The sequence below is a fragment of the Equus quagga genome, chromosome 9 (assembly GCF_021613505.1).
Source record: "Equus quagga isolate Etosha38 chromosome 9, UCLA_HA_Equagga_1.0, whole genome shotgun sequence".
NCBI lineage: Eukaryota > Metazoa > Chordata > Mammalia > Perissodactyla > Equidae > Equus > Equus quagga.
In genome coordinates, this window is record NC_060275.1 from 92807959 (window position 1) to 92834376 (window position 26418).

General features: G+C 41.1%; 1 protein-coding gene across 2 annotated transcripts in view; it reads left to right on the forward strand.

The window, feature by feature from the left end:
* The first annotated feature begins 9944 nt into the window (after positions 1 to 9944).
* The window catches only part of LOC124244944 (UDP-glucuronosyltransferase 3A1-like), a 28670-nt gene continuing 12196 nt past the window's right edge, over positions 9945 to 26418 (forward strand). The window contains exons 1-6 of one of the 2 annotated variants that reach the window (XM_046672004.1): positions 9945 to 10151; positions 12494 to 12595; positions 18640 to 18754; positions 21184 to 21715; positions 24123 to 24354; positions 25892 to 26111. In XM_046672004.1, the coding sequence (XP_046527960.1) occupies positions 10058 to 10151; positions 12494 to 12595; positions 18640 to 18754; positions 21184 to 21715; positions 24123 to 24354; positions 25892 to 26111 (1295 nt within the window). In that variant the 5' untranslated portion in view covers positions 9945 to 10057. The remainder of the gene's footprint in view (positions 10152 to 12493; positions 12596 to 18639; positions 18755 to 21183; positions 21716 to 24122; positions 24355 to 25891; positions 26112 to 26418) is intronic. The other variant, XM_046672005.1, reaches the window with a different exon arrangement.

Sequence of the window (26418 nt, forward strand, 5' to 3'; positions counted from 1 at the left end):
TGCCAAGAGAAGTCTTGAGGGCTGTATTTGGGAGGGGTGTGTCACCATTTCTTGGGAGCCTCCCACCAGTTCTAGCACTCTCTGTTCTCCACATCATACACACTTGCTAATTTTGCTATAAATTCCTACTCATTGGTTTCTTCCTGTGATCAGATTTCTCTTGTGGCCTTCTTTCTTTGCCAGTCAGCAAGGGCTGTTCTCTTATTCTGTCCCTGGGTCATTTGGACCAGTGACCCTCAGACTTAAAGTCTTGAAGCCACCTTCCTTATTACACACCTTTTCTGGTCACTGGGCCTGAACCATTCCAGCATCTATGGCCAGTATCTTCCATGCCACTTTCCCTCTCTCCGGCCTCCACCACTAGTCATGGAATAACATCTAAGATGGGTACTTTGCTAATTCTTTTCTTTTCTGTTTGCTTCTCCTGCAAACACTTCTCAAAGCTCAGGAAGCGTGTCCTGCGCATGTGTCTTCTTGTTGGAACCACCCTTGCAGGACCATGTCTGGCTCCTGCCTTGGTTCCTGCAGAGAGTCCTTCCTTGCTGATCAGATGTGGAGCCTGCAGGGTGGTCATGGGCTGAAGTGGCTTTGGTCTCTGTGTTTCATAGCACTGAGCTGTCTTTCAATTTTCCCATTAAAAAAATAAAGTCATGAGAAATAAGTTCATTTCTTTTCAAACTAAGTGGGCTTTTGTGCCCCTTGATAGTGAGTCTTTCTATATGTGACATACTCTTGGGAATTGCATCCACTCGACAGTAACTGAAACCAGAAAAAAAGTGGCTTAGGATTTTCTTCTCTTTCCTTTTTGTTTTTCTCATGTAAAAGAGATTTGTAGGTAGGCAGGCAGTCCAGGGCTGATGTAGTGGCTCCAAGATGTGTTCAATAGTGCAGATTTCTTGTTTGGTTGATCTACCTTCCTCTGCAGGGGTATTTCATCCTCAAGGTCACCGTGGATTCTCAAGATGGTCTTTTTGTATCCAGCCAGTACCTGGAAATTTGGGCAAGACAAGGGAAAATTGGGTAAAGTGGATAAAGCAGGTCCCTGCCAGCTGAGTCAGCCCTCATTAAAGAGATTTCCCAGACACTACAGCCACCCAAAGACTCCACTTACATCTCATTCACCAGACCTGAGTCCCGTGACCACTTCTAGCTGCAGAAAACGTCTAAGAAATGTTCCCCATCTCCAGCTGCTGGGGAGACATGTTAGAAATGTAAACAAAGGGCAATGAATAATAGGAGGAAACTAGAGGCTTGCCCGCATGTGGAGGGCAGGCAGCGGGGGCTGAATTGATGTTTTGTTCCACCTGTGACCCTGTGACTCAGTGACCTCAGGAACAGTCTTACACCAACTGTAACTGCCTGTAGGTGGAAAACAGACCTTTCAGAGTGATGGACATGCAAAACAGGAACAGCAGTACTCTACCATGGTGAAGTGTGTTATACTTTCCTAGTTCTTTCATTTTGGTTCTGCCATTTAATGGTGTAGACGTGTCTAATCAGCCCAACCCAAAGAAGTAGGCACCAGCAGGGGCAACCACAGATGGAGAGGGAGCCATTTTGCAAATTAAGACGACAGCAAGAAAACCTGCTGCCTCCTCCAACCAAGGCACAGGGCTTGGGGAGTGGAGATGGGCTGGTTTGAGCCCACACTCATTCCTCTTGTAGGCACCTTTTTGGGATGAATAACCTGCCCTACCACATAGTGCTCCTGGCTGGTGGACCCCCCTTACCCAGTGAGATTCCAAGCCCACCCAAGCAGAGCGCGGTTTGATGAGCTGGGAAATTCTCTTCTGATATTTTGTTTTCGGGGCATTTGTTGTCCCTAAGACCTAGGGAGGCTCCTTTCTGCATTCCAGCCTTTAAATTAGTTAATCATTTATTTTTTAGAAGTATTCCAATGAAATATTCAGAACTTTAGACACATATATATCCAGAGTGGATTTTCTGTAATTTTCTTCAAATTTAATCTCACGATAACAATAAGTAATAATCAGATAACACCCGTACTAATGATTCTGTCCTCTGGGTTTCTTTTTTTGCTAATTAAAACTCCAAGATGAATTTTGAGAGATCCTCTTGTGTTAGGGTAAATACAAAGAAAAGAAGCTTCCACAACAAGGGCTGTGGACACCTCCAGGTAACAGGGCCCCTTCCCTGTCTGTAGATGAGATCCTAGAAAGGGTTGGTACCCAGTGACCACTCTTCCTTTATGATTTATGGTATTGAGAAGCGAGCTTTGTCTGTCCTCTGTAGAGATTTTACAAATGAGCAAGCCTATAAATTATAACAGAAAAGAGAGTCAGACATAAAGACCAAATAATAGTTTATTTCATTCCACTCCTTCGTCTTGTTACAATTTCTCTCCTGGAATTTTATTGAGCTGGGCTTTTTGTTTCGTATTCCTTTAGTGACTGTGGACGAACTTCATGTTGTTTCAGACGAAAGATATTGTCATTGGAAATCAATTACCCACCGGTAAGCGAACACATCAGCAGAGGGGCTTAAGTCAGTGGCCTTCAGCCTGAGCTCTCTGTGCCTTAATGTGTGCACGAAGACCTTCCCAGGGCTGCATGGCACAGAGAATCTGGAGGCAATAAGTCTCCACATGTGTGTACTCTAGTTTCCTAACAGTGGTCTGCCTAACAATGTGCTACGTTTGGGTGGTAGAGTCTCTTTCTTGCCACACTTTTCACAATTTCCTGACTCTTATTTTACAAAAGAAATGCAAGGCTTTGCCCCCTGCCTATTCTCTCTGTGGTGCATTGCCCCAGGGTGGAAAAACAGGGGTACCAATGGACAGTTTGAAATGTAATAAATGAGCAAGAACCCTTTGTCATTAAAATGATTGGCAATTCTTTGTTTTTAACAAAAACCAAGAATAAACTGTGACTTTCAGCTGTTAGACCATTAAAAGTAACTTGTGCTGATGGATTGCTATGAGATTTTTGGCATAGCGTTCTGGAAGTGTTCAGAGTTGAGGCACATCGTTTTCAAGATGGTCATAACAAATGTCCTATACTGATGCTACTTACTGATATGAATAATGTTTTCAGTGTTTACATAATTAAGAGCTATTGATATAAACCCATCCCATTCCAGAAGTAGACAATATTTAGTTATAGACGCAATAGTTAATTTTAAAAGCACTGAAAAACAGCCCCTTATCTCATTGAGAGATGCGTATTTTGTGTTAGATAATTATTAATCAAATTGGAAGTATGTTATGTTTCTTTGAGTAATTTAATTCAATTATTAAAACTTAGAGTGATAACCTGGTGAACATATTCAACTCTTTGAGTCTTATTGATATCGGAAATAGAAATATTAATTTCAATTTCAATACATGTTTTTGCCACTTAAGGTTATAATAGAATGCTCAATACAATTCTTTCAAGCATAATCATATATAAAGTAGAATTAAATTCTCTGGGGAAGGTGGAATAAAAATAATAATTCAAGGAGAAAATGGAATGATATAAGGCTTCCAATTGACAATGAGGAGCTGACTTATCTATGTCAGAAATGGACAATGGTAAGTATCAAACTGTGGAGACATTTACAAGCCACTGCATCAATTGACCAGAGTGACATAACTGTTTACTTTAAGACCACAACATTTACAATGCAGCGGAAATGACGTCCTACTCAATTATTTAACTTATGATGAGAAATTTTGGAAGTCAATTTAAAATGTATTCTTACTAAAGTCTTGTAGACATAGTTGAGAAAAAAATTGAAAATCACAATTTTACTGTCATTGGCTTACACAAAAGGAGGGTTATTTTTCCTACGTAAAAAGTAGATGGCAAGTAAGCAGCAACTGTCATTGTTTCAGTAGTTCTACAGATCAAGAAGAATGTGTTTACAATTCTTGCCCATTAACTCATGGTTGTAAGATGGCTGCCCAGCTTCACATATCTAGTCCACGTCTCAAGGAGAACAAAAAGAGAAGGGGTGGTATGAGCTATATATATCCCTTTGTTCAGGAGAGTAAAAGTTTTCACAGAATTGTGTTCCCCCCTCCACCCAGCCAGAAGACTTCTGTCCTCAGTGCCCAGAATTGTGTCACCTGGCTCTTCAAGACTATAAGAGAACCTTGGAAAACCTTTGCCTTAGCAGCTGGAGAGGACAAAGAGAGTTGGAAGTGAGTTTTGGATTAACCAACATGTAGTGTCTGAAGCAGAGGGCAAATGGCCAAAAAACCCCTCCACAGTACTTAACCTGGCAAAGTAGAATTTTCTGAATTTGGGTATTTTGTCCTGATCTATGTTTATACACTAAAGCATCAATTTTGGTTTTGATATAAAATAAGAACTTTGTCTCTTGGTTATGGTCTCTGGCTGGGCCTGAGGAAGCACCTGGCCCAGAGTTGGTCTCAGTGACTTTCTAAGTGTGATGGGACCACAGGGAGGGGATGATCTCCACCATGGAGCCCCAGCCCTCGATTTCTGTGCAGCTGAGAAGGGAGAATGAAATTGTGACTGTTGATCCCAAGGACAGCGCAGAGTGGACTGGGTGCTGTCCCTCAAGGGACTATTGTCAGAAACCACTGGGCACTAAGCCTTAAGTGGTATATGGCTGAAAGCCACTCAATTTTGTGTTTTGTTGAAAGTGTGCTTTGCAAATGGATTCTCTTTTCAATGAGCATGGCTCTGAAATCTTCTGTGTAAAAGACTTTGCCCTAGTGACCAGGGGGTAAATATCAACATCAAAATGTCCCCATATTTGCAGGAGAATGGGGGCTTTAGACTTATAAATAAGTGCTAGAATCAACCTGAACATTCATGCATATGGTTCCCTAGTTAAGCCTACCCTACTCTTTGCCAACTTCCTCCCCTTTGTCTGGTGTTAAGGTTTATAAAATGCTGGAGTAGGCATCAAGACGGAGGAAATGGAGTATGCCACAGGGACTTTTCTCATCCATGGCCCTCCATAAACTACATGTAAATCAACGCCATACACACTATGAAGATAATACAAAGAGCAAATAAAGCCCACTTCTTCCCATAAGTAGAAAATTCATCATCAGATTTTAGCAGAGTTATTTCTTGAACTCCTGCTACAAAGCTTCATGGAGATCTAATGAGTCCAGAAAAATATTCCAGAAAAACGAAAGGGCCACAGAGGGCCCCAAAATGAGCCAAGACATAGCCTAGCAAAAGAAAATCTATACTACTATATACTACTATATGAAAATTCCGAAAAAGAGTCCTGGTAGATCAAAGCTTTGACAACAGGAAAGGGACCAGAAAACATGAGGGAAACAAGGTAACTGTATTGAAAAGCCTACATTGCTGAGGGAGACAAGGGTGAAAGGGAAGAAGGGAGGCACTCTTTGGATATTGATGATGAAAAAAGAAATGAGAACCAGGGATAAAGTTGGGTAATTGTGGCACAACAGGAAACTAGAAAGTAAGACAATGGAAACCTCTAAGCCCATCGCCAAACACAAAAGCCAGACATTAATGAGACTGTCATTGTAGAATATTTCTGTACAATTCTGCATATCTGTGGATATCTACATCTGTATATACACATCTGGATGTGTATATCATTCACTATGTTGTGAATGGGAACATGAATGAAAGAGTGATTCTTTTTACCTCATTGTGGTTTTGGTTTTGATTTACACTTCCCAGATGATTAGTGATATGGAGTACATTTTCATGTATCCATTGGCCATCTCTATGCCTTCTTTGGAAAAATGTCTCTTCAGATCCTCTGCCCATTTTTTAATTGGATTATTTGGTTTTTGCTCTTGAGTAGTATGAATTCTTTACATATTTTGCATATTAACCCCTTAACAGATATACAATTTGCAACTGTGTTCTCCCATTTGGTCGGTGCCCTTTTTATTTTGTTGGTGGCTTCCTTTATTGTGCAGACGGTTTTGAGTTGATGCAGTCCCACCTGATTATTTTTGCATTTGTTGCCTTTGCTTTTGGTGTCTTGTCCAACAAATCATCACCAGGACTAATTTCAAGGAAGTTAGTGCCTAGGTTTTCTTCTAGGAGTTTTAACTTTTCATGTCTTAAGTCCAAGTCTTGTCTCTGCCTGTTTTAGAGTTGCACTGAAAAACTTTTCTAAAGCCAGTCTTGTGTTGAGGATAGAAAAGGCAAAGATGATTTCTGGGGTTTGCATGCCATCACCTTCCCAGGGCTGGCGTTGCAAGGGGGCAGAATTATAAGATGTTCTCACCTTTTCCCTAAGGAGACTGTGGAAGACCCCCAATCCCATTTTATGATGCTTTTTCAGAATTGTAGTTTCAGCTTCAGAGGTTCAGTCCTCTGGGTAAATACCTGGACTTCCAGAGCTGGGACTCTAGCTCCTCTTCATGAATAAATTATCTCCTTAAGAAGCCCTCAGCCTTTGTATCCTGCAACTTTGCTGTATTTGTTAATTATTTCTAATAGTTTTTTGGTGTATTCTTCAGAGTTTTCTATATATAGAATGATGTCATCTGCAAATAGTGACAGTTTTACTTCTTCTTTTCTTATTTGGGTCCTCTTTATTTCTTTGTCTTGCCTAATTACTCTGGCTAGACTTCCAATGTTGAATAAGAGTGGTGAGAGTGGGCATCCTTGCCTGCTCCTATTTTTAGAGGAATAGCTTTTAATTTTCCACCGTTGAGTATGATATTGGCTGTGGGTTTGTCATATACGGCCTTTATTATGTTGAGGTACTTTGCTTCTATACTGATTTTATTGACAGTTTTTATCACAAACGGATGTCAAATGTTGTCAAATTCTTTCTCTATGTCTATTGAGATGATCATGTGATTTTCATTCTTCATTTTGTTAGTGTGGTATATCTCGTTGACTGACTTGTGGATGTTGAACCATCCCTGCATCCCTGGAATAAATTCCACTTGATCCTGGTGTATTATCCTTTTTACATACTGTTACATTTGATTTGCTAATGACTTGTTGAGGATATTTGCATTTATGTTTATCAGTGATATTGGCAAGTATTTTCCTTTTTGGGTTGCCCTTATCTGGTTTTGGCATCAGGGTAATGTTGGCCTTGTAAAATGAGTAAGGAAGCAGCTCATCCTCTTCAATTTTTAGAGAGAGTTTGAGAGGATAGGTATTAAACCTTCTTTGCATGTTTGGTAGAATTCATTAGAGAAGTCATCTGATCCTGAGCTGTCGTTTTGAGAGGGTTTTGGTTACTATTTCAGTCTCTTTACTTGTGATTGGTCTTTTCAGATTTTCTATTTCTTCTTGATTCAGTTTTATGAAGTTGTATGATTCTAAGAATTTATCTATTTCTTCTATGTTTATCCAAGTTCTTGGCATTTAGCTTTTCATAGTATTCTCTTACAATCCTTTGTATTTAGGTGCTATCTATTGTAATTTATCCTCTTTGGTTTCTGATTTTATTTATTTGAGGCTTCTCTCTTTTTTTCATAGTGAGTTTGGTTAAGAGTTTGTCAGTTTGGTTTATCTTCTCAAAGAACCAACTCTTAGTTTCATTGATCTTTTCTATTGTTTTTTAGTCTCTGTTTCATTTATTTCTGCTCTGATTTTTATCATTTCCTTACTTCTGCTGATTTGGGGGCTTTGTTCTTCTTTTTCTAGTTTATTTGGGCACATTCAGTTGCATTTTGATACACTAACAAGGAACTAGCAGAAAGAGAGATCAAGAATATAATCCCATTTACAATTGCAGCAAAAAGAATAAAATACCAAGGAATAAATTTAACCAAGTAGCTGATAGACCTACACACTGAAAACTATAAGACAATATTGAAAGAAACTGTAGAAGACATAAAGAAATGGAATGATATTCTATGCTCATGGATTAGAGGAATAAACATAGTTAAAATCTGCATATTGCCTAAAACAATCTATAGATTTAATGCAATCTCAATCAGAGCCCCAAAGACATTTTTCATTGAAACAGAACAAAGAATCCTAAAATTTATATGAAACAACAAAAAGTCAAAACAGCCAAAGCAATCCTGAGAAAAATGAACAAAGCTGGAGGTATCACACTCTCTGGTTTCAAAATATACTAAAAGCTATAGTAATCAAAACATGTTGTATTGGCAGGAAAACAGACACATAGGTAAACAGAACGGAATTGAGAGCCCAGAAATAAACCTACATATCTATGGATACTAGTCTTCAACAAAGGAGCCAAGAACACAAAATGGAGAAAGGAAAGTCTCTTCAATAAATGGTGTTGGGAAATCTGGACAGCGACATGCAAAAGAATGAAAGTAGACCTTTATCTTACATCACACACAAAAATTAACTCTAAGTGGGTTAAAGACTTGATTGTAAGACCTGAAACCATAAAATGCCTAGAAGCTAACATAGGCAGTACATTCTTTGACACTTGTCTTAGCAGTATCATTTTGAATACCATGTCTCCTCAGGCAAAGGAAAGAGTAGAAAAAAAAAAATGGGACCACATCAAACTAAAAAGCTCCTAATGTCAAAGGAAACCATCAACAAAACAAAAAGACCACCTGCCAACTGCAAGAAAATACTTGCAAATCATATATCCGTCAGGGAATTAGTTTCAAAAATATAAAGAACTTATACAACTCAACAACAAGAAAATGAACAACCCAATCAAAAAATGTGCAGAGGATTTGAACAGACAGTTTTCCAAAGATGTACAAATGGCCAACAGGCATATAGAAAGATTTTTAACATCAGTAATTATCAAGGAAACACAAATGAAAACTTCTTCTCATACACTTCAGAATGGCTGTAATTAACAAGACAAGAAATACCAAGTGTTGGAAAGGATGTGGAGAAAAGAGAATCCTCATCACTGCTGATGGGAATGCACACTGGTGCAGCCAGTATGGAAAACAGTATGGAGATTCCTCAAAAAGTTAAATTAGGAAATACCATATGTTCCAGCTATTTCACTTCTGGGTATGTATGCAAAGAGCAGGAAACACTAATTGGATAAAATATATGCACCCCTATGTTCATTGCAGCATTAATTCACAATAGTCAAGATTTGGAAGCAACTCAACTGCCCATCAATGGATGAATGGATAAAGAAGATGTGGAATATTTATACAATGGAATACTACTCAGCCATAAAAAAGACAAAATCATGCCATTTGCAACAACATGGAGGGACCTTGAGGATATTACACTAAGCAAATTGTCAGGCAGCAAAATTTTGACAAATACTGTATCATTTTACTGGTATGTGAAAGATAGCCAAATAAAAAACACAAGGATAAAGAGAACAGATTGGTGGTTTCTAGGAGTGGGATCAGGGTGGAATGGGTAAAGGGACACATATATACAGTGACAGATGGAAACTAGACTTTTGGTGGTGAACAAGATGCAGCCAAAACAGAAATTGAAACACAAAGAAATTTATCTAATTTTATAAACCAATGTGACCTCAATAAAATAATAAAAACTAAAAAAAATAAAACATAAAAGAGGCCCTCAGGGATATAAAGCAGGAATGGTAGGTCGGTTTCCCTTGGGGCTTTGGTTCCAGAGAGTAGAAACAAAGTACTCCCAGGGAGTAGACACTATTTCCAGGGAGTAGTGTCCCTTGAGTTTGGGACACTAGAAGAGATTTAAAGCAGGTCCCTAGGGAAATGGGGCATGGAGATGGCAATGTGAGGTAATTAGAACGGTTCAACTGGAGGCTGGCTACTATAAGTTTGGAAAGGGTCCATAAACTGAGATAGGTCGAGTCACTTTGAGGTGGAGCTGCCATCCACGTGATTTCCTAAGGTCTCTACATTCCTGATTCCGAGCATTTTCTATGCAGAGAGTGTGGTGATTACCTGGACAGAGAGGGGTTAAGGATCAGCTCACTAACCCCTCCTTCCCACTGCCCATGGGCAGGAGGGTGAGGGCAGAATGGCCAATGGAGAGGAGCCTAGGGAGGAGCGGAAGAAGAGGAGGAGGGGACGGAGAGAAGAGAGACAGGTGTGATCCATCCCCTCTCTTCCCCCAAGCTCCCAGCCAGTGCCAATCCTTTACCGCCTGTGAACCAGGTGTCTAGGGCACACACGGGTCCCTTTCCCTGGAGTAGGCCACCGGGCTCCATCACAGGAGCGAGCATGGCGAGGCCGCGGGCATTGCTTCTCATCTGCTCCCTTCTGCCTGGGCTCCTGCTCTCAGAGGCAGGCAAAATCCTGACTCTGTCCTTGGTGGGTGAGTGCTTGGTCAAATAATCCAGAGACAGGAGTGTCCCAGGCACCCGTGACAGGGATCAGGCAAACAGCCGTAGGTCAGAGAGTCATTGCATGTGGTTTTCCAGACTGGGCGGGTTTGTTTCCCTGGCTGGAGGATGAAGGGTGGGTGTTGTTTGTGGAGGCAGAGATGGGCTTCTTCCACCACTGAGGTGGAGAAGATAGTTCTGGAAAAACAGAAATACTCTTTCCTCTCTCTTCTTGCTCAGGACCTTCTCCCTATAAGCAGGGCTGGGACCAGAAGTTTAAGATTCAGCCCAGTGCAGGAGACCCAGGCCACCTCCTCCAGGCTGCCGCTTGGCCATTCAGAGTTTCCTTCTAACCTTCTAGGGGTGCGGGCAGTTGCCAGTACGGACTGTGGCTAGTGTTTTCAGACCCTTGGAGGCTGCAGGGGAAAGCTGCTCCTGGGGCAGCAGCACTAATTTTCTGAGCTGCATAGGAGCCAAGGCGGAGCAGGGAAGATATTCCAATGACAGTTAGGAGGGTGGACTGGTTTCATCAGGGGGAAACCTGGAGAACTGACCAGGGCTGAAGAGTGGACCCCGCACATTCATGTTTCTCCTGGCCCCCTCTTTCTTTCACCTGTGCTGCTGGAAGTGTTTGAAGGACTCGTGGAACCATTAATTCTGTATTTTTGTGGCCTCAGTTTTATTCCTTTACTTTTGCACCAAATGTAACAGAAAATGAATGAAAAAATATATCATGATGAAGTGTTCATCATAGTATGGAATTTCCCAAAGCTTTATTTCAACCCACAGTGGGCTGTCTTAGAGCCCTGTTAGGTCACTGAGAATCAGGGGATCTTAAAGATGGAATGGACCATAAATTATCTAATGCAGCTCCCACTATGTTTTCTTCAGCAGGAAACTAAGGGTTGGTGAAGTGAGGTGCATTTTCAAGATCACACCAGAGCTCCCTAATCGCTTGAACACCATGAATTTACTCAGTGTTTCTTAGCTCAAGACCAACCTCTCCACAGCTCCCACTCTCACCACTTTTCAGTGGGAAGTAGTAATAATCACTCTTTAAGAAACCCTGTAACACCATTAGAAATTTTTTCTTTATCCTGTCTAATTGGTAGCAAGGATGAAGCAAAAGAGCTTGTTCACCTCTTGAAAGCATGCTGTTCTCCTGCCTCCGATTCTGAGAGGGAGCTGGTGTGGTTTGTGAGGTGATGGAAGCCTCTTCTCTGTCCCAGAATGCACTGGGGCTCATCAAGACCCTCCATGATGGGATGCATATGGGGTCATCCCCTCTTCCTGGCTCCCAGGTCTAATATTGATTAAAAACTGGTTATGAGATGTGGGACATTTGCACTTTATACCTCCCCTGGTACTTCAGAGTATGCAAGTCTGGGTGTGAAAAACTACACACCATTTCTGTAGCACCCCACTCCCCATACCCCTGTTTCCAAACTCTTGGTGTTTGCCATTAACTTTTCTCCTGATCTGACTTTCTCTGTTGCTGAGATCCTTAGATTCAAGCAAAGGTCCCATGCTGGAGCAGGATTCAAGAGACGACATTAGTGTGATAGACTTGTACCTCCCCTGGCTATCAAGCTTCTCTTTCATTAGGATCCCAGCATTGTCCCAGGGTGGGTGATATCTTAGTCTTCATGCATATAGGATCATGCAAGCCCACTCCACGGGCCCCCAAGTATCCAGAATATCTTAGTTTGAAGTTCTGCACAATTGAGGCCGAGCTGAGAAAAGTTCTGCCAAAAACATTTGAATCTCAAGGATTTGAGGTCTAAGTAGTGGCTCCATGTCCTTCTGCTCCAATGGCTGTTTCTTGGACTCACATTCAAGCTCCCATATTTCTTGCTCCTACGCTATCATAAATTCACAAAGAGAAGGACTCAAAAAATAGCTGTGATTGATTGTCCTTTAGGATCCTTCACACTCATGCACAGCACTGTGCCCAAATTTCCTCCAGAGCAGTTATTTCTTCAGGACATGATGTCCCATATTGCCCCAGCTAAAATGCAGCATGCACCTTGGGATCAGGAACTCCTTAAGGCCTGAACACCAAGAAGCTCATCACATTGACATGGAGACCAGAGTCACCAGAGGGGACCTTTGATGGAGGTTTGCCACATGTCAAGGATGAGGACCAGCAGGCTCTGGGGGAGTGGGCTAGGGTGTACACAGATTGATAGGGAGAGAATGACTGATGAAGTTTATCTTTCTCTACTCACCATCAACTTTCTATTTCCCAACCCCTCCTGTCCTGGATTTACCACCCTATCAACCTCAGAACCTCTGTTGTCATCATTACAAAAATGAAGTTGTGCATTGTTCCTAGGTGGAAGCCATCATCTACTAATGGATCGAGTGTCTCAGATTCTTCAAGATCATGATCATAATGTCACTGTGCTTCTTCAGAGAGCAAATTTATTGCTAGCAGGTATCTTTTCTCTCTAATTCTTGATTTCTTCTACTCCAGGCAAAGAACAACAAGGCCTTTTGCATAGAAAGGTTTTTCAAATAGTTTTTAAAATCTATTTGTTTGAAAGAATGAAAAAAGTGTGTCCCTGAGTGCGTGTGTGTTTCTGTAATGTGCTGGAATACTTATGGACTCTATCAACCAGGACTCCACACTCTGTGGTCCCGTATTTTTCTCCCTTACTTGGGCTTCTACTCCATCCAAGCAATCCTCAGCACCTTTTTACAGATTATTTGGTAAATACTTCCTTATAACGTGCCTGGAAATATGATAAACAGATGTATTCAGCCATAAATAAAGTTCCTAGTAGGTAAGCATCCCTTTTCTTTTTCTTTAGCATAGATTAAGTTCTCCTCTTTGATATCTGAAAGTTAAGCAAGCTTTCTCAGTGAGTTCCTTATTTATGCAGCTAAGATCAGAATCTATCACTGAGATGGTAGTGTTTTCCTGAAAAGTCAGTGACTGCCCATGAGTTTGGGCACAGCGATTTAGAGATTCCCAACTGAGTCATTGAATCCCAAGAAGTTTAGCTAAAATGGGCTCATAAATCTTATCAACTTTTCTCTGCTGAGGGACAAGGGAATGGCAGGTCAGAGAACTGAATTGATTAACTCAAGGTCACAGGCAGGCTAATAACAGTGTTGCGTGGATTTAGGACTTTAAGCTCTGGATTGCTCAATCTGTAGTGTTTCTTAGGCTTTGATTTTTCAAAAGAAGAATCCAACATTAAGCTGCATTTTTGGGAACCCACATTTTGAGAAATTATAAAACTTGAAGGTGACTCCAGACTTTGTTATTGCACAGATTACTTCAAAACAATTTTTTTTTGTGAAAAATTCATTTTATTTTTTATTGTGGTAAAATATCCATGACATAAAATTGACCATTTTGTTCATTTTTGTGCACAGTTTAGTGATTTTAGGTACATTCACATTGCTGTGCAACCATCACATCACCGCCACCCATCTCCAGAAATTTTTCATCATTACAAACTGGAACTCTATACCTTGTGAACAATAACTCCCCATTACCTGCTGCCCCCAGCCCCTGATAACCACTATTCTACTTTATTTCTCTAACAATTTGCCTATTCTCGATACCTCATACAAGCAGAATCAGCCAAAATTTGTCCTTTTCTCTCTAGCTTATTTCACTTAGCCATAATGTCTTATTTCACTTAGCACATAATGTCTTTGGGTTCATCCAGGTTGCAGCTTGTATCAGAACTGTTTCCTTTTTAAGGATGAATAACATTCCATTGTATGTATATACTACATTTTATTTATCCATTCATCTGTCAGTGGACATTTGGTTGTTTCCCCCTTTTGGATATTGTGAATAATGATGCTATGAACACCAGTGTACAATATCTGCCTGAGTCCCTACTTAAAACCATTTTAATCACCTTCTAGTTTAGGTTCTGTATTCTTCACTAAACATCGTATACATACGTATCCTTTAGCATCTGCCTTCACAGCAGATCTGATTAAATAGCTGCAGTGTATTAACTTTTGGTGTAATTATTTCAACCTGAAAAATTGTAACTAAATTTAATTAAAGCATTAAATTAAAATTTTGGATTGAACCATAATTTTGGTAGCTCCCATGTACTCTGAGAAACTACTGAAAGCTACCGACCTTCTATCCCTTTAACAAACATCTGTACGTCAAAATCTATAAACAACTCAGGGAGTTCCTGGAGCCCTTTTGTTTTATCCTCAAGTTCCAGGCTTAAGTGTCTATAGTTTCTTTCACTATTCCGCTTTCATAGGCATTTCTGAGGCTTTGAAACAGCATATACGTCCTTCACTTCATCTGTATAGCATGGCTAATGTCTGCAAATAAGGAAAACACATGGTTGGGTTATTTTTTCTGACCTGATGCCAATTTCAGTGTGTTGAAATATTTGAACCATTCATTAACTCCTGGTTTGGACACACTTCCCCATCTCATTTATTCATTTACAGCTTCAATAAATAAATTACATCAGGGCACTGAGGTAGCAAAAGTCTCTAATACTCGCTTGTACTAGTGCTCCAACAGATGTCTGGAATCACAATTGGGTTATAGGTAGAGGCTTATGGGATATTGAGGAGGATGATAGAAAAAGCTTAGACTGCATTGAACAGACTGTTAGTAGAAAAGCAGATGCTAAGAACTCTGCTAATGAGGGTTCAGAAGGAAATGAGGAGCATGGAAAGGAAAATCTATATCATCCTAAAGAACATGTAAGTCACCCTAGACAGAATTTTGGTAGAAATATAGATGTTAAAGCTTCTTGTTGCTTATGGTTAAATGTGAGGGAAAAGAGATAAATTGAAAGAGGGACTATAAAGCATAATGAAACCAGGACTTCATGATTTTGGAAATTCTTAGCCTATCGAGATTGCAAAAGATTCTAAAATTAGGGAATTCACTGTGAGGAAAGCAATGAATTCTTCTCTTATAGAGAAAACCAGTGGTGTGGCTTGAGAACATTTTCTACTGCCTCTGAAGGATTAAAAGGTCAGAAAATTCAGTCTCAGAGAAAGCTCTTTGAAGATGAGGTTTGTGACTCATTGACCCCTTCAGCCATATTGGCAGATGCCAAAAATAGAGATGAAATTATTTTGTAAAAATCTGTGGAGCAGCCTGTTGTCCAGTGGAGTGAATTCCCATGACATACGCAGGAGATCCACAAGGGACTTGAGAATTTCATACCAGAAGACACACTGCCAGTTCGGACTGAGAGAGACAGAACATGATATGAAAGAAGGCTGTTAGACTCCCTCAAAGTAAGAAACAGGCTGATAAACTATTCAGCTGCAAACACATGATGCTTTTTATCAAGAGCAAAGAAGAAGTTGAGGATGAAGCAGTGAGCCCAGAGGGTAGATCTGCAAGCTCACAGGGCTGAGTTTCATATCACAGAGGTTTATTTCCTGTCCTTAAAATCCAATATTGCTTGCCCAGTAGGATATCAACATTTCATAGGACAAGCAACTCATTTTTTGCTTTCATTTTCTCCCATTTAGAATGATAGTGTCAGTAACTGGTGTTTTATCCTGTCCCTTGTTTCTTGAAAGCAGATAACTTGTTACCTAATTTCATAGGTCCACAGCAGGAGAGAAATTTTGCCCCTGGAAGGATCATACCCAGACTGCCACTGATACCTGAAAAATTATTTGGATGACATAATTTGGGACTTCTGAGCTGATGATATTTAGATGAGATTTTGAACTATGAGTTGATAGTGTGATGCTTCAGGACTTTTGGGAATGTTGGACTGCATTGAATGCATTTTCCATGTGCAAGGTATGTGAGTGTTTTGGGTACAGAGAGCAGAATGTAGCAGTGAAATAATGTTTCCTCAAAGATGTCCATGTCTTAATTCTTGGAAACAGTGAATATGCTACCTACATGGGAAAGGGTCTTTGCCGATGTGATTAATGTAAGGATCTTGAGATGGGGAGATTACCTGGATTATCCCGGTGGGCCTGATATAATTACAAGAGTCCTTCTATCAGAAAGAAGAGTAAGAGAAGGTAATGTGGTGATGGAAGGAAAAGTCAGAATGATGTGATTGCCAGCTGGAAGGAGGCCGTGAGGCAAGGAAGGCAGCCAGCCACTAAAATCTGGAAAAGGCAAGAAAACAGATTGTCCTCTTGGGCTTCCAGAAGGAATGCAGGGCTGCTCACACCTTGCTTTTATCTCAGTAAGACTCTTTTTGGACTTCTGATCTCCAGAGTTACAAGATAATAAGTTTGTGTTGTTTTAAGTCACTGAATTTATTGTAATTTTTTTCTTTTCTTTCTTTCTTTCTTTTTTTTTTTGCAGGGGAAGATTTGCCCTAAGCTAACATTTGTTGCCAATCTTCCTCCTTTTTTTTCTTCCCCCCCCCCAAAGCCCCAGTACATAAGTATGTATAGTTGTAAGTTCTTCTGGTTCTTCTGTGTGAGCCCTTGCCGTAGCATGGTGTGGTTGTGAACCTGGGCCACTGAAGTGGAGTGAAACAAACTTTAAATGCTAGACCATTAGGGCAGGCTTGAGTTTACAGTAAATTTTTATAGTGGCTATAAAAAACTAATACAGTCATCATGGGTGGTCAGAAGAATTCCAGGAGGCACTGGAGGAGGTTGTTGAAGCCTCCACAGTAAAGGCAACTTTGAGTGGCACTAACGGCAGTGCTTATTGTAGTGCAAATTGGACAGATTATAGAACTTTTTGTTATTTGGGGACCTATTCAAAGTGGGCTAATTTCCGAGTAATAAGCATAAGTAGACTTACGTAAACAAGAACTTTGTTGTCTCCAGAATGCAAAAAGGCCTAAAAATGTTGGACTTGTTGAAATATTGTGGTGTTGTCAGTGAATAGTCATTTCTTGACAGTGTCATGGATAGAGGGGCCTTAGACTGACCACATAATTCCCAGGAATATAACTCAGGTACTGGCCTTGAGCTGTGTTGGGGCAATGGCACATCCCTTTGTGTGAGTCCTTTGTGAATGTTTCCATGTCTTGAATGAGTGTGGCAAATGAATCTCCTTGGAGGAAGAAGTCCTCACTGTAATGTCATCCCTGTGCTCCTGGAGAAAGCTGGATATGGTTAAGAGCTTGCTGACAAAGTTTGTTGCCACTGGTAGGGCTGTTGAAGGCCTCCAAGTGTAACCAGTTAAAGGAGTATTCTGTGTCTTCCAAGGTGAAAGCAGCTACAGGTGAGAGCCTGTTGAAACAGTTACTGAACAGAACATAGTAGCCAAATCTATGATGTAAAGTACTTGCCAGTAAATACTTGGATGGAGTGAGTAATTTCACTAAGATTGGGTATAGGAACTTTCATGTGTGGGATCTTGCATTAATCTTTCCCCAGTCCTTTCACACAGTTTGGTTACATGCCCCGACAGATGAAGACACACATGCATTAAGAGAGTATGAAAGGTTTGTTACTCAAATAATAAGGCTTTTTTGGTAAGAGCAGGACAGACTCCCAGCAAATTTGAAAAATCCCTTTGTAGAACAAAGAGGGATGTCTGGTTTGAGCTTTCCTTGTGGGTCGGTTGTTGGGACGGAGTGAGGTTTCCCCCTCATTGGCCTGCCTTGTATGGTTTGAAACTCCCATTAGGGCCACAGGAGGGAGCATGGGAACTTTCTTAACAGCTTGTTCAGATGAGGCACAGAAGAGAGAGTGGGAGACAGGGCTTGAAATCTGGCAGCAGTCAAACATCAACAACAGACAGACTTTCTATCACACGTGGATGATGGAGGGAAAGCCAAGCTGGTAAGTAGAGGTCAGAGAACTCCTGTTTCATTAAGCCATTGAGTACGTTTCACTGAATCACAAAAGTGATTTGGATGTTTCACTTTAAAAAATGAGAATGAGGGGCTGGCCCCGTGGCCGAGTGGTTAAGTTCGCGCGCTCCGCTGCAGGTGGCCCAGTGTTTCGTTGGTTCGAATCCTGGGCGCGGACATGGCACTGCTCATCAGACCACGCTGAGGCAGCGTCCCACATGCCACAACTAGAAGGACCCACAACGAAGAATATACAACTATGTACTGGGGGGCTTTGGGGAGAAAAAGGAAAAAATAAAATCTTTAAAAAAAAAAATGAGAATGAATCTTTCTGAAACAGAAAGAGCAGAGGCTCTGGAATCAGAGAGACTGTTTAAATACAAACTGTACCATTTCCTATGGGTGCAACCTTCACAAATTATCTTCAGCTCAGTTACCTTTGTTTCTCATCTGTGAAGTGAGACAAATAGCTATACCTTTAAAAACTTCAAATGGAAACTTCCATCACTTTAAATTGAAAAGCATTCCTGAATCTTTGTAAAATTCTCAATCCATGTTTTCAGTGTACAAGATCGAATGAATGAGAAAGCAACAAAACCAGAAAAACACAAAAGTTCAAAAAGCAAACATTCAAATAAATATAAAATTATTGGAACAAAAAGATATTGCTATCATCATGCTAATGTCAATCCATGTTGTATGATATTTTTAACTTTTTTAAACATTTGTGTTTTCTTAGGTTTTAAAGAGGAAGAAAAATCATATCAAGCTATCACTTGGCTTCCACCTGAAGATTATAACAAAGAATTTAAGAAATATTTTGATTTCTTTCTGAAAGAAGCTTTGGCTGGCAGGTAATTTTCACTTATTATTAGAACCAAAAAGTTACTATTTTAGTGATACAAGTGAATGGATGGAGTGCGTGTGCTTAGACTGAGGATATGAGAAAGGGATGGCAGGTTGGTTGCATGGCTGAATGGTTTCCTGGATGGATGAATGGATGGATGGATAGTGGAATAGATGAGTAGATGTTTGGAAAAACAATTATTTGTCAACAAATCATCCAGTCCAGTCATTGGAGATTCTTTCTTAATCTGTACTATCCCTCTTCCACTGTAAGCATGAATATATTTCTGTAGAAACCTGCAAGTGTTCTTTGTGGGAACTCCTTGCAATATTTCACTGACCATCTTTGTCTATAATCTCCACAACACAGAAGCTTAGGCACCTCAGCATCTCATTGTTGATAGGGAAATGAGAGTCACCTTTTGCCACTTATTTTTTCTCATTTTTCACACATATATTCATTACTGAAGGAAAGACTTATGAATATTGATTTTGTAGTCCTTGAACATTTGGCCATGTGAAGTCCTCTTAAAAAGCAATCAATCTCATACAATATAAGAGATGAAGGTAATTCCCTTTGCTTCATCTTGAATGAAAAAGCACACACAGTTCCTTAAATGTGGGCATAAAAGTGGAAAGACGGAAATCCTAGTATATCTTGGTTAATTACAATGGCTTTACCCCTTCCTTCTACCTTGAAAATTCTACTTACTAGTCGAGGTCCTGCTCAGACACGACTTTTCCCTAAAGCCTTCTTTCCTCACTCAGATTGGAAGATCCCAGGCCCTCCAGTATGGGTCTGATCAGACCTGCTTATCTGACCCTTAGTGTATATCATCTTGAATTGTTCATTATATATTTTAAGCATATGCTTTGTGTCTTCTCCCCTAATTTAACATTTTTGACGACAGGTAAAGGTAACTGTGCATGTTTGAAACGTTTTCCATTCATCAGCTAAATTTTATAAGTGACTAATGAACTACATTCTAGAAATTTTTTAGAGCATTACTAAAACTATCTAAAATATTTGGCAACCATTCCTTTATTATGTGAAACTTTAAAAATACCCAGCAGAGGATGATTTCAGCCAGTCAGTGCTATTGTGTGATGTGAAGTTGATCCTAAAGATCAGGTAGAGATTTGCATATTGCTAAGGAGTGCTTTGCTTACGGGCCTTCTCTATCTGGGGTGTGATACTGCAGTGGTGCACAATTACAGGTGTGCCAGGTATTGATTCTTTTGGTCCTCCATGCAGCCGGCAGACCCCTGATGTCTTGAGCCCTTGCACCTGTTACCTCTGGTACCTTAAAATGCAGACAGACATCCTCATCTATTTCCCCACATGTTGTACAAACAGGAAACAGGATCATATTCTATACAGGCAGTGATGGGGAAGAATTGCAAGAAGATAGGTCCCTGGAATAATTCCACACTCAGAGAATAATTACGTCAGTAAGCTTTGCCACTATCTTCTCTGGATACCTCAGCTTTTATTTATTTATTTTTTTAATTTATTTTTTTCCTTTTTCTTCCCAAAGCCCCCTAGTACATAGTTGTATATTCTGCATTGTGGGTCCTTCTAGCCTTGGCATGTGGGACGCTGCCTCAGCGTTGTCTGATGAGCAGTGCCATGTCCGCGCCCAGGACTCGAACCAATGAAACACTGGGCCGCCTGTAGGATAGTGTGTGAACTCAACCACTCGGCCATGGGGCCAGCCCCACCTCAGCCTTTATTGAAGTGGTAATGTGAATAATGTGTTTCAAAACCAAGCCTTTTTTTTCTTTTTTGCGTTGCTTAACCCATGGACACAGAAATGTAAAATTCCTGTTTTTAGTTGAAATTTTCAGTTCTAATATGATCACAGAGTCCCTTGAGTCAGGTGACGTGTCTTCTCCTGAATACACAGAGACTTTTTTTAAAAGCCTATCTATAAGTCAATATTTGGGGCACTGTGTCATCAAGTAACTTCCACAGTTTGGCTGAGTAAACAAGAAAATCACTAATGTAAAGTCAGTAGGTAAGTGAAAGTTAAGGAGAACATGCCCGTATTTACCAAGTAGAAAGAGATCTGTGAGGTCTACTGTGGTCATAGAAGGCTCCCAGAGCAGAAGACCCAACAGTGGCAATTCAATTCCAACTGCGACCAGGGATTTCAAGAATTGAGTTCAAGGATAAATTTTCTGATCAACTGGCTTAGAGAGTGCTTGAGATTTGGATCAGAGAGGAGAAGGGAGGGGAGGAAGGAAACGCTCTCAGGACCAGAATATCTTCCAGCCTGCCTGAGAAGAGGCTATTAATGGACAATGATGGAAGAGGATGCTGCTGTTATGTGTGGTCTTGCCCACCTGCAAAAAATCTTTATAGCCCAAGATTCTTTTATGTATTGTGAAATCAACTCCTCCAACAAACGTTTATCATTGATTTTCTTTCTCTCAGAGACACATTTGAAAACTTTTTAAAGTATATGGAACTACAGGGACTTCAGTGCAGTCATTTGCTAAAGAGAAATGATATCATGGACTCCTTAGAGAATGAGAACTTTGACCTGTTATTTGTTGACGCATTTGACTTGTGTTCTCCCCTGGTTGCTGAGAAGCTTGGGAAGCCATTTGTGTCTGTTCTTCCCACCACGTTTGGCTATATGGACTTTGGACTACCAAGCCCCCTCTCTTATGTGCCAGTATTCAATTCCTTGCTATCCGACCGCATGGGCTTCTGGGGCCGAGTGAAGAACTTCTTGATGTTTTTTGATTTCTCTGTGAAGCAATGGCAAACCCACTCTACATTTGACAACATCATCAAGGAGCATTTTCCTGAAGGCTCTAGGCCAGTTTTGTCTCATCTTCTAAAGAAAGCAGAGTTGTGGTTTGTTAACACTGACTTTGCCTTTGATTTTGCTCAGCCTCTGCTTCCCAACACTGTGTATGTTGGAGGCTTAATGGTCAAACCTGTTAAAGCAGTACCACAGGTAAGTAAAACCTTAGCTCTCAATAAGGGCTTCGTGCAGAGGTCGTCTGTGCAGAGCTGGTGGTGCCCCTGCCAGTGAGATCCTGGGAGTGAAGGAGGGTGAAGCAAGTGAGGCTCCTAGGGTACACTTTTTAAGCAAGTACTCATTTTCAGCTTCATGTAAGTACAGTGATAGGACTGCCAGAACCCTGAGATTCAGGACTTCCTTAAATGGTACCCCCAGGGTCCTCTCTTGCCTCACCCTATTTCTTGTTCTAATGGAATAAGCCTTTTAATAAGTTTATATTTTTACTTGCGTTGTGTATGATCATATGTCAGGTAAGTACGCAGTAAGCATCCATCACATGTCAAGTGCAAGAATAGTTAAGGAGATGAGTTACTCACAGTAAAACAAACAACACTGTGAGACAGAATGTCACCAAGGCAGGACTGCATGGGTCTGACTGCAGGCATCATCTTCAGTATCCCCGGCCTGTAGAGCCCTGGTTCCTAGCTCTATATAGGCCTCCTGATTTGGTTGATCTGGGGTCTGGCCTGGGTGTTGTAAGTTGTAAACATGCCTAGTTGTTTTGAATGCATAGACTCGGAACTACTTCTAGAAGTTTTCAAAATGGGGAGGAGCTGAGATTATTTGGCTGGCTGATGCCTGTCAGCACTGGGTTGCCATTTTATTGAATTTATCTTATATTTGTATACTCCCACCTGGAGGGAACCAAGATGGTTTACATATTAAAAATGAGAGACAGGCTCAGATGGCGTATGTGACTCTCCCACTGCCTTTATTTCAGAGCCGAGAGGAGCCCTGATTTGGCCTGGGCCGTCCAGGCACCGATGTGTCTACCCTTCCTCTGCTGACCTTGCACTGAGTGAGCAGGAAGAGTTGAGGAATGATCCCTGGTCTAGACATGCTCACAGGAAGAGTTGGAGAATGATTCATAGGCTAGATGGGCTGTGAGTTGGTAGCAGAACTTTTAAGAATGAGCTGGGAGGGAAGACATTTCAGGTGGAGAGAACTGGGAGCCCAAGTGTAGAGGTAGAAGTGAAATGTCCATGACTGTGCATTCACTGCGTGACTCTGTCTAGACCATAGAGTGGAAGAATCAATTGCACAAATATAACCAGGCCAGATTGCAGGAAGGCTTCCACAGGAGGGGGACTCAGGACTTGGCTGGGGGAGGGAATTGTTAAGCAGGAGCATAATGGGAGTAAGGGTTGCAATCACTGTCAGATAATAGAGGCTTTTTCAAAAAAATTTCTTCTCTGGGGGCCGGCCTCGTGGCACACTGGTTAAGTTGACATGTTCCACTTCCGTGGCCTGGGGTTCGCCAGTTCAGATCCCAGGTGCAGACCTATGCACCACTTGGCAAGCCATGATGTGACAGGCATCCCACATATAAAGTAGAGGAAGATGCTCATGGATGCTAGCTCAGGGCCAGTCTTCCTCAGAAAAAAAAGGATTGACAGCAGATGTTAGCTCAGGGCTAATCTTCCTCAAATAAAATTTTTTGTTTTCTGAATTTTCCAATCTCTATATAAGGGTCTTATGTTACTTTTGTAATTATAAAAGGCTCTTTTAAAGTGGTCCTTTGAACTGGTAAATCAGACATTGTTGTGCTGGATGGAATCAGCCAAATAGGGTGAAGCTCTGAGAGTTGAGAAGGAGCCACTGTGGTCCAGAAAGACTCAGGATCCTAAGAGATTTTGAAAGTAAGAATTGACAAAATTATGTTAAAGCCAAGATTGCAACATGAGGTCACAACTCTCCTTAAGAACTGCCTGGAGTACTTTAAAAATAAGGTGCCCAGGTCTGGAGTTGGGACTGGGCATTGCCACTTGTTAAAAAGTCTTCCCATGTGGATATAATTTGCAGTCATGTGGGTGAACCACTGAAGTAGGAGATGAACCACAAAGATCAGTGACTGAGAATATCATGGAATATCAGAGCAAAGCCCATGCCATGGTGCATTGGGTATGGGTGGCCAGTTGCCTTCCTTATTCTGCCTCCACTTCCTATGCCAGCTTCTCCCCTCTAGCCGCCAGAAGTCCCACCATCCTCTCCTGGGCCCTGATCCCCACTGGAATTCCTCCTTGCACTAGCACCTCTGTTCTCACTGTGGAAAACTCCCAAGTGACTGTGTTTCCATGGACCCAAAATGAGTAGAGAATCTGGAATAGCGTGGATAGTAGGATCAGGTTTTCAAAGAAGAAAGATGCTCCATTAACACAATGGGCATGAGCACAATGTAGAGGGTGTTGAGCTGTTCCAGCCATTTGACGATTGTTTCAGGACAGTGAGCTCTGGGAGTGACAGAAAGGTGTGTTCAGTAAATAGCTGACTTTCATTTTATGGATGTCCTGGCTTTTATGACAACTTTGTTCACCTCCTTTCCATTCTTATCTCTCTCTAGGAATTTGAGAATTTCATTGCCAAGTTTGGAGACTCTGGTTTTGTGCTTGTGGCCCTGGGCTCCTTGATCAGCAATTATTCATCCCATGAGCTTCTCAAAGAAATGAACAGTGCCTTTGCTCATCTCCCTCAAGGGGTCATATGGAGGTGTAAGCCTTCTCATTGGCCCAAAGACATCAGTTTGGCAGAAAATGTGAAAATTGTGGACTGGCTTCCTCAGAGTGACCTTCTGGGTGAGGGCTACTCAAATCTGCTTCTCTCTTTGTATTTACATGCATCTAGGGCTCATCAGGTTTCTGACTTGTAGTTGGGCAAACCCATCAGCATGAGAAGGAGCCACTGATAGCTAAAGGTAATTCTCCAGAGGGCAGGAATAGAGTGGCCAGTTGGAGTCCTTGGAAAAGCAGGCTATTCTTCCAATAAGATTGGATACACAAAGAGCCATCTCCTTTTCATTCTTTTCTATCCCAGGAATGATATCAGCAGCCACCATAGTCACATTGACCTACTGCATTTGGTCTTGAACAAGGTCACCCCAAGACAATAGAAAATAACCTGTGTACTCTGAGAGAGTATACCAGGAACACGTTGCCACTGTATTTAGTGTCTTCATCTGCACCTGTTTACCCACTTGTCTTTATACATATAAAATATATATATGTATACACACACACATACACAGGCACACAAATACATCCTCCTTAGCTACAAAGTGTGAATGACTCTTGCCTTTACAACTTTGATGCCTTCAGTGTCTTTGGAATGTCAAAATACCTGAGCATCAAGCTGAGCAACCTCATAGCCAGTTATTAGGTCAATTGAGTCTCCAGTACCAGAGAGCTCCCTCACTCCCCACCAGGTTTACTCTGAGCCTAGTGATGCTTCTTAGAGACTCCTCACTGCCATAGACACTGGTGTATCAGAGGTTTTAAACCATGGTTATGACTCAAAATCATCTGAGGAATTTAAGAAACAGATTCCTGGTTCCACTTCTGCAAAAGTATTTCTCTAACTTTGGGGTGGGGCACGTGGTTCTCATTTCAAAGAGAGACAAGGAGATTCTGATGTACATCCCAGTTGAGTGGCACAGGTTGAGATGAATTCTTCACTATGAACAATCATTTTACTTAGCTCTAAATAAGGATGGGATGGAAACACTGAAACTGGAAATATCAAGGTATAGAGCCCAGTCTGTTTTCAAGGGTTTTCTCCTTTATTTGAGGAGACACACATACTATGTAAGTTTTATGAATGCCACATGGGTTCTGAAGTCAGTAAATGTGTCAGGAATTCAGGGAAGAAGGAAATTAGTTGGCAGGTGAGAAAAGATTGCTCACAACAAAGAATGAGACAGAGACAGAGAGAGACACAAAGAGAAAACCTAGATGAAATAAGCAAAGAAAGGCACTGGGATGATAGAGAGAAGGATGGATGGATGGGTGGAAGGATGGATGGATGGATTGATAGAGACATATGCCTTGCTTAGCACTAGTCTCTACAGATTTCCCTTAGGTCTCATTCTTAGCTGGGTTCTATCTGTGGCAAGGTGTCTCTGTACACAGACAATGTTTCTAATCCCTGTACACAGACAATGTTTCTAATCCTGTATGTTGGAACATCCACCTTGAATGTGTCCCAAGAAAACTCTTCTTTACAATGGCTCCAACACACTGAGAATCCATTGTCATTTTCTTTTGCCCTTTCTGCTTTACGTGGTATTCTGAAACTTTTCATCCTGAAATGTTATGTTCTCTTTCTTATTTGCAACAGCTCACCCTCGCATCCGTCTCTTTGTCACCCATGGTGGGCTAAATAGCATCATGGAGGCCATCCAACATGGTGTGCCCATGGTGGGGATTCCTCTCTTTGGAGACCAGCCTGAAAACCTGTTCCGAATAGAAGCCAAAAAGTTTGGTGTTTCTATCCAGGTAAAGCAGATCAAGGCTGAAACACTGGCTCTGAAGATGAAGCAAGTCATAGAAGACAAGAGGTACGCAGGTCTCTGGGCTTGTGGTCACATAGGCTGAATGAAGACATCAAACATGAAGGGTATCATGTGGGTCTTTTTGCGATAAAACCTGAAACTTCGAGGATATGAAATAATATGTGTGTGATGCTAACAGCTGACCTGTCTCCTCTATGAGCAAGACTAGGCAATTTAGGTAAATGCTGAGGAGAATTTTGTACTTAATGGATTGTGAGGAAATCAAACTACTTACACAGGTTCTCTTTGAGAGGTCTTATATTTCGGGGTACTTTTAGTAGAATTCCAACTGAGTAAGAGGTTGCCTTCCTGT